The sequence below is a fragment of the Podarcis vaucheri genome (assembly GCF_965113315.1).
Source record: "Podarcis vaucheri genome assembly, chromosome: 8".
Taxonomy (NCBI): domain Eukaryota; kingdom Metazoa; phylum Chordata; class Lepidosauria; order Squamata; family Lacertidae; genus Podarcis; species Podarcis vaucheri.
This window is the reverse complement of record NC_138766.1, coordinates 32,395,639-32,404,211: the sequence shown is the minus strand read 5'-3', so window position 1 is coordinate 32,404,211 and position 8,573 is coordinate 32,395,639. Positions and strand designations below refer to the sequence as shown.

Genomic DNA, 8,573 nt, shown 5'->3' with positions numbered 1-8,573 from the left:
GTTTCTAAGGAAGGTTTTTAATTTGTTGCAATGTTCGGTGTGGATTTCAGGGTTGCAAGAACCACCCCCCTTGCCCCTGTAAAACAGGCGCTCTCTCTCCCTAATATTCCAGAGAAACTAAAAAGAAAAGTCACTGTTTAGAGCTCGTCTCTTTTATGCGTGCAAAGATTAGTTTTGGATGCAACCATTGGGGATTGCACCAGCAGGGTGGAAAAACGCTTTTGCAATGGCTCAGAGGAATGCTCTGATGCTTTGCCTCGCCTTTAATGAAATAACGCCCCACCCCACCCCCGGCTATGGTACGTTTGGGTTGACGTAGTAGCTTTCTGTAAGAAAACCAAAGGGCAAGTCGCTGCTTGGCCACGATTTTGCAAATACAACTGGGGTTGTTGCTCTGCTTGGCCCGCGGTCACGTGCGTTGCTGTTTTGTAGTTCTCCCATTGCCCGGCGGGTTCGATATTTGCACGGCTCGGTTTTGTTCTGTTCTTACGTTGGGACTCTTCTGCTGCTGCTCCTGCAGAGTAAGTGACTTTATTCATGGTTTTTCTCTTGTCTTAGAATAAGGCAGCAGCCAGCGAACTGGCTTTGTACTGAACCTTTTGTGAATACTGTATATATAATAGTTGGTGAACAGCGAAGGGATCCTGTGCAGACATAGATGGAAATCAGATTAATATCAGAGAGTAGTGTTCCCCCCCATTACAAAAATTCAGAGTTTTAATAAAATAATGCCTTATCGATCTAAATTGGAGCTTTTGGTTAAGAGTACAGATTCTTTCTAAGCCTGGGTGTTCCAAGATTTCAAAGCAAAACCCCAAAGAATTCTCTACTTCCAAGAAAAAAAAACCCTCCAACAAAACAGATATTTAAATATGAGTAACACATGTGCGTTTATCTTGAAAATAATTGTCAGAGAACTCTTTGCTTCTAGTTACATGAAGTTAGAAGAACTTTTTATAGACTGACCTGAAATTAAGTAAATTACTACATTTTGAATTCCACCATTGCAAGAAGTATAGGGTATATATAGTTTTAGCCTCACAACCACACAGTGAGTTAAATTCAGACTGAGGATTATGTATGTTTTCCTTTAGTCTGTTTCCCTCTCCCCCATAATTTCAAAATTTAGAAGAGCATGCTAAGGAAATGTAACTTTAAGAGTCTATTATTATTTAAGTCTGCAGGTGTTTAGCAAACCAATGTATAAACCCAACATTAAAGATGTGTCTGTTGAATTCATTTCATATTTCTGTGCCCATTCCTGGTAAATGTACAGTGGTACCTCAGGTTAAGTACTTAATTCATTCTGGAGGTCCGTACTTAACCTGAAACTGTTCTTAACCTGAAGCACCACTTTAGCTAATGGGGCCTCCTGCTGCCGCCGTGCTGCCGGACCACAATTTCTGTTCTCATCCTGAAACAATTTCTGGGTTAGCAGAGTCTGTAACCTGAAGCGTATGTAACCCGAGGTACCACTGTACTTACAAACACATCTTACATTGCTCTTTCAGCAAGTGTTTTACAATCCTTACTTCATTTCTCTCCTCTACAATTTAGAGGTAGGGAATTGCTACTTGCATGGAACACCATTTTTGATTGGTTTCTCCAAAACCACTCAATAAATCCAAGATCAAGCTAATATATTTTTTTCCTTTTGAAAAAGTGTTTCCCCCCTTATTATTTCTTAAATTAATATACTGCCCTCCATCCAATGATCACAGGGTACCTTAAGGTATAAAAACACAAAAATACATAACCAAAGAACCCCCACATTTAAAGGCCATAAATTGGGGTTTTTCTTCTAAGCAAGTGGGTTTTTTTCCATGAGTACTGTCAAAATAAACCAAAACAATGGAGGCTGTGAGCAGGAATATGTTAAATTGTCATTTACCTGCAGTAATCAGGTGTGGGAGAACTTATAGAGTTCTAGTCTTGTCTTCTATATTTTATGGTTGCCCATATGCCTGAAACAATTTAAATTGGTATTTGATGGGCAGGCCAGTAACTTCTGAGACCTTATTTGCAAGGCTGAGAATATGACAAATGCTGTGTCCTAGGAAGAACAGTCTACAGTTTTAGCACAAGGTACAAAAAGTCAATTTGTATCTGATTTCCATTCGTTACAGACATTTACCACATACATATCTCTATTGCATTCCAGAATGGGATTGGACTGGATTGGTTTTGGCTATGCAGCTTTAGTGGCTTCTGGCGGGATGATTGGCTATGCAAAAGCAGGTATAGTATTGATGTCTCCTCGCAGTCTTGTTTTCTGGTGTTAAATAGCCATTCCAAACCCGGTGCCCTCCAGCAGTTATTGGACTCCAGCGCCCATCAGCTCTAGCTAACAGAACCAATGGTCAGGGATAATGGGAGTGGTAGCCCCGCACATCTGTGGAGGGCACCAAGTTAGGAAACGCAGAATTATATTCTCTGAAATGGAGGTCCCTCTTGTAAAAACGGAAAACTATGCATTCCTACTATCAGTCTATATACAGATATCAAGCTGCTGTTACTAGTTTTTGCTGTAGGGTGCTGATTAGCAGTTGTAGGGAACTGATACCCTTCCTATGAGAAAGTGCTTTAGAATGATAAAGGCACAGGCAGAGCTATGCTGATAATCTACGGTCTCAAGACCCAAAACGTTTGCGTGTTGCAGGCCATATTGTTTTCCCCTGACTTGTGCACAGTGCCCATCGAGGTGTCACATATTCACTAAAATTTTACTCAGAGTAGTACTGAAACTAATGAAGATTAGGTCCTACAATTTCAATGGGGCTACATAAAACTAAGTTGAATACCACCCATGGTTATTTGAACAAACATGTTGCTCTGTGATTCTAACATGTAGATTTTCATCTCTGCAGCACAGCTAAACAGTGTATCTTGTGTTGCAATGGCATATTGTTAGCATTGACAGAACTTACCTACTCTGCCTAGAAACAAGAACTTCCTTAACATTTTGAGGGAAGCAGAAAAACCCCTCAGAAAAAAACAATAATTTGTTTGAGGGGGTTGGAATATATGTAATATGTATTTTCCTACCAAACCTAACACAGATACACAACTACCTAGGCAGCAAGTAATGTATTTTGTGTTCATAGAGGGAAATAATTGTTGGGAGTTTTTTCTCCCCATGGTTTTATTTCTACAAATGAATAATTTAACAAGAAAGGTCTCTCAAGAACTGATGGTAGCAGTTCTGTAACAAAAGCCGTTCGGGGCATATTTTTCTCTGGGCTTGCATGTATAACTTCCATTAACCTTGATGGAAAATCGATGTATTGATTTGTGATGATACTCTTCACGTGGTGAGGGGCTTCTTACAGGATTCCTCTTGCAGGATTTTGAGTAGTTGGAATGATGGTTAGAGACATTATGGTCGCTGAGAATAAGTGTCAAGGTGGGGAGGGGTGGACCCAGATGGAAGATTTTTTGTTTGTTTGTTTGTTTTGTCCTTCATTTTAACTCCTCTGTGGCTGGAAGGCAAGCAAATCAAAATTTAAAAGAGGGAAGCAACAACCTAATGCCTTATTTTTTAAGAGATCTAGGAGAAGAGATCTAAGCATTTGAATTCCAGGACTGGCTTAAGGGCATTATGAAAATGACAGATCACACACTGATTATGAGAATAACAAATCATTGCAAGTCATTTCAGTGGCATGATGGAAGGAAGGCAGAATGCCTAGACAGAAAATACTCAAGGCCGTTTTAATAGTGCCCTTGATGCTTCAAGTCCAATTAGGTTTGACCTGCAAATGGAACAAGTGGTGTTAGAAATCGGTGTTGAGTGCTCCCTTAAGCCTTATTAATGGCACCATTCACCAGTAGCCAAAGGTGGTGACATTTCATCAATTTCGTTTGCAGGTCACCTCTTTATATATAAACTGATAATGGGAGTAGAAGCAGCCTCCTGAGGCCACTTTCCTAGAATAGTGCAGGATTATCCTTTGCCCAGAGTAACTGTACTAAGGGCTCATTTAAAAGGACACTAAAGTGAATGTTGAGTTACACCAAAGTAAATGTTGAGTTTTACTATGGGGAAGTTGTGAGGAGACAACAGAAAGAACAGGGGGTATGTGCTTGTTTGCTTTTTAAGGTAGATTTCTATTTCTGGTTCGTAGGCTGGCCCGATGTAATGTCAAACTTCGATGTGATCAAACCATAAAGTGAGAGAGGGAATTAGAGTGCATGAGAGAAGGAGCGAGTATCTATGTTCAGCACCTGGACAAAAAAACAGGCCATGGTTTGCTGTTATATATGAACAACATCTTCATCTTTGAATAGATGAGCAATACTACTAGCCTTTTTTATTATGTGAAAAATATGTTCATCCTTCAAGTATTTAAAAGGGGAAATTTAAATAGTTGGGGTAAACCTTACCTGTTTCCCAGATGGCACATATGACTATGAGGTTAGAATAGTGCACTGGTCTTCCATCTGGTGGGCTGCAGCCTGATTCAAGGTGGGTTGCAATAGGAGTTTAAAAAATGGGTCCTCAAATGCATGTTTTGATGACAAGTGAGTTCTTAGTCTGAATAGGTTGAAGATATCTGGGACAGCAGATACCACATATTTGGAAGGCAGGACTTTTCATGTTTTTCAGACCATGTTTTTCAATACCAACAGGCAACATTGCACTTACTTAATTTTTATTTTATTTTTTTACAATATACAGTCATCTTTCTCCTCTGTTTTTAGCATGCTCTACCTTCCTTTGCCTTCACTTACCAAAACCTTCAAAGAAAATGGTGGTCCCACTGGTGCGACCAACCTTGGTGTGCGTTACATGCGGATCTGACCCCACCAGTTCAGGGCTTGCACTATAAAGCATCAGATCAATTCAAATATTAAACATTTGAGCAATGCTTTTTTTTTTTTTTAGCTGAAAATTACTTAGAACAGAATAAATTTTGTTGGTTTGGTTTATGTACCCCGTTTGTATCTACAGCTTAACAAACATTACTTGTTTTATTTATTCCAGGTAGTGTCCCATCTTTAGCTGCTGGTCTTCTTTTTGGGAGTTTAGCAGGACTTGGAGCTTACCAACTTTCTCAAGACCCAAAAAACATTTGGCTTTCACTGAGTAAGCATAACTGGGGAAATGTATATATGTGAATTACGTAAAAGTAACTTTTAACCACAACCCTTTGAATGCATCTAATGCATTTTATTTCATTGGTGTACTATAACAACAGCAACAAAACCACTTGATACAAGCAGCAAAGTTAAATACCAATTTTATCAGGAGGCTGATTTGGAATAAATGTGGGGTCCTTTCATGTATAGTGTTGTGTGTTGTACCAGGAAGCTGATTCTGGAGCACACGTGCATGGCATAATTTGATGAATTAAACCACATGTGTCAGTTAAAGCAATCCTAAACACCCTTACTAGGGAGCTACCCCATCCCAACACAGTAGGACATCATCAGGGATGATGGGAGTTGTAGTCCATCATCTGAAGGACAGCTGGTTCCCCATCCCTGCTCTGAGATATATCCCATGCTCCCTATTGTGTGCTGTGATGCAACTTGCAATTAGGAAAGTGCCTCTGAACATCCCTTAAGAGTACATTTTGTCAGCTGCTTAGCCCAATTGCACAATGCTGGCTTTTTCACTACTTTTCTCTGAGGTTAGATTTTAGGTAGAAGTAGATTATTCATCTTACAGTTCATCATTTCTGTCTGGCAATAATAATAGTAATAATAATAATGTGTAATTTGAACTTGGTGTGAAATTTCTGGAGCATTTTGTTGATTAGGTAGTCAACAAATTTTCAAAATAAATATTAAATAATTGTTTGGTTGAAGTTGTTACTAAGGAGTGTAAAACGGTTACATTGGTACACATCTTTGAGCTGTGTGTGTCCTTGTTTGTTTGCGCATGTGACATAATAAAGTTGATAACTTGGCTTTTTTAATCATTGCCCTCAAGTGGGCAGAAACACCCCTGATATAATGCTGCTTCTGTTTCTATCTTTCAATTAGTTGCTTCTGGAACCTTAGCTGGTATTATGGGCATGAGATTCTACAACTCGGGGAAATTCATGCCTGCAGGACTGATTGCTGGTGCAAGGTATTATGTTGCGTGTTTATTTTATTTATTTTGCTTTTGACATTAAGGCTGCATTCCTGTTGCATACATGCCAGTTAAAATCAATGGGACATACCAGTACTTCTAAACAGGCACAGTTAGGATCAGGCTGTAATTTTAGTTTTATAAAATTGCATTCTAGAAACTGTACTGCATAACCCTTTTTTGGGATAAGCAATTTCGTTGTGCATTTCAGTACTTTTTATTAGATAAGATCATTTTATTAAGCAAGATCTGGTTTAGATTGACCCATTCCATGGCTTTCAAGACTATACATGCCGGCCACCTTTCGAAACCTTCTCTTCTCCCCCTGCTCCATCTCCTATAATCTATATTCCACTCATTGGCAACCAAATCCTCTTATTAGCCATCCCTTCAGCCAATCAGCAGTTGACTTGTTGATAGCTTAATTAAAATTCTTAAGTTGCCTTTCTTAAACATGTCCCAAGATGAGTTACAGATATACAAAATACACAACATTGTAAATTGAAACAACAGTGAAATCATATAATACTAAAAGCATGCATTCCATAAAAATTAACAAAACAGAACTGGTGTACTCTGAAGCCAAACAACCTGGTGGCTACGTCTGCATTTCTCCAGGAAGGGAGATTTTCTCACTTGCACTGTAGACCCCTTGGGAGAGATGGGGCCACAGACTGTCTTAGCACTGCCAAAAAATGGGACAAGCATTACCTGGTCCTGAGTAACTGCATGGTTCCAGTTTGGGAAGGCTGAGAGTTGGGGCTACTGACATAATGGAGAACTACTGGACAACATGTTTGCTTTCTCCCATTTCTGTCCCAGCCTCCGAAATAAAATATTGAAGGTGTGTTGCACAGTCAGAAGAGCAATTATGTAGGAGGCGGCTTCGCACAGTTCTGTCATATAGATAAACCTGACTACATTTTCCTTTAAAGCCTCCTGATGGTTGGGAGACTTGGACTGAAGATGTATGAGAAGCCACATGAAGAATAACAGGACCTCACACGAGGCTTGAGACACATGGATAAGAAGACTGAACACCAGGCACCAGGATGAATGTGCTATGGGAAAGAGAAGGACAAAGAAAGAGCACGCCCTAAATATCGAGGGTCCTAATTCTTAAAAACATATGATAGAGGTCATTGACAGTGTCTTATTGTGTACAGAAATGTTTCCTTTTCACATTCTAGAAGTAACTACTGTTTATGATATGAAATTCAGTGTGGTATATTTGTTGTCGATGAAGACAATGTGTGTTGACTGGAAAGGCAAAGGCAGGCTTTTGGCTTAACTGATAAAGAGATTATAAATTATAAGGCAGCAGGGAAGGCGTGGCTGAATGCAGTTTTTATCTGTTCTGCTGCATGGAAGCAGCAGAGAACAGGGTCAGCCTGGCTACCACCATGGCCCATATTGCTTTATTCTAAAAGCTGTGGGAATAGTCCCTTATGCTGGTGTTCTGACATAACAGTACTCTTCCAAATTCACGTAGTAATAACATTTACAAAGATGTATATAAAGGCAAATTTGATTGAGTCTGAGAGCCCTCACCTTACCTGCTTCTTATAGCACGTCCAGGGAGCCTTTGTCACTTCAGATGTTGGATTCCAACTCCCATCAGCCTCAGCCAGTAGGGTCAATGGTTAGGGATGATGGGAGTTGTGGTCCAGCAACCACTGGAAAGCCACAACATACTCACCCCTCTTACATATAAGGATGTTTTTGCATCCATTGTAAGTCGCTGCAGATGCCATCATAGTTTCAGCAGAGGAGAGGATCAGGCTTAACCCTGATGGAGTTTTCAGCTAGGAGCTTGCTTCTATAGAAACATAAAGGTAATATTTTTCTTACCATGTTAAGTAAAATGCTACTGGTTTCTTTTTTTAATTAAACAGATAGAATTATGGTAGTCAAGACTATTCTTTACTGGATTGGTATACTTTTGTGCTCTTCTTTTTTCGAACTTATTTTTATTATTATTTTTGAAAGATGCAGTCTTTGATCATATATCCATGTCTTATCTTTTTTAATATAATGAATTGGTGGGAAATATTGAATTCAATCCATATATGCTATTTTCTTACAGCATTAAACCCTATGCAGACGACTTGACATTTCTGTTGTGATTGATTTAAAGGTAACAATTGCTTTCGTAGTGTTTGTAACCAAATGGAAAAAAGTTTCCATAGTTATTGTGTGATGCATCCATAAAGAGTGGAGGCTCAGGCAAAAACCTTAGTCTGATTGCCAGTGTGTAGAATGTGGGCCTGTGCTGTGTGATGGGCAGAAATTCATCAGCGATCCTTTCCTATCACTGTAGTCCTATGATGAAAAATGCTCTATGCACCTCTACCAGCGAAAAATAACAATGTTGTTGGGACCCCTGCCCTGAAGAAGAATGAATGGGAGGTGTTTGTTGCTAACTAACCTTCAGTTAGTCTTGTTAGGGGTTTGTTTCACTCATGGCCCAACTATGTATTACAGAAAATAAGAA

At 39.4% G+C, this 8,573-nt stretch overlaps 1 protein-coding gene across 1 annotated transcript; it reads left to right on the top strand.

Annotated features, from left to right (window-relative positions):
- Positions 1-354: 354 nt before the first annotated feature.
- On the top strand, positions 355-8,191 carry LOC309538816 (transmembrane protein 14C-like). Its single transcript, XM_082234723.1, has 5 exons — positions 355-521; positions 2,162-2,238; positions 4,985-5,086; positions 5,989-6,076; positions 7,015-8,191. Exons 2-5 carry the CDS (start codon positions 2,163-2,165, stop codon positions 7,070-7,072), a joined length of 324 nt encoding a protein of 107 aa, XP_082090849.1. The 5' UTR covers positions 355-521; position 2,162; the 3' UTR covers positions 7,073-8,191.
- Positions 8,192-8,573: the final 382 nt, after the last annotated feature.

Excerpts from the sequence above, each read along its gene's own strand:
- LOC309538816 (XM_082234723.1), top strand. The coding sequence starts at position 2,163 with ATGGGATTGGACTGGATTGGTTTTGGCTATGCAGCTTTAGTGGCTTCT. Across the intron at positions 5,087-5,988 it reads AAACATTTGGCTTTCACTGA|TTGCTTCTGGAACCTTAGCT; the intron begins GTAAGCATAACT and ends TCTTTCAATTAG. Across the intron at positions 6,077-7,014 it reads GGACTGATTGCTGGTGCAAG|CCTCCTGATGGTTGGGAGAC; the intron begins GTATTATGTTGC and ends TTTCCTTTAAAG.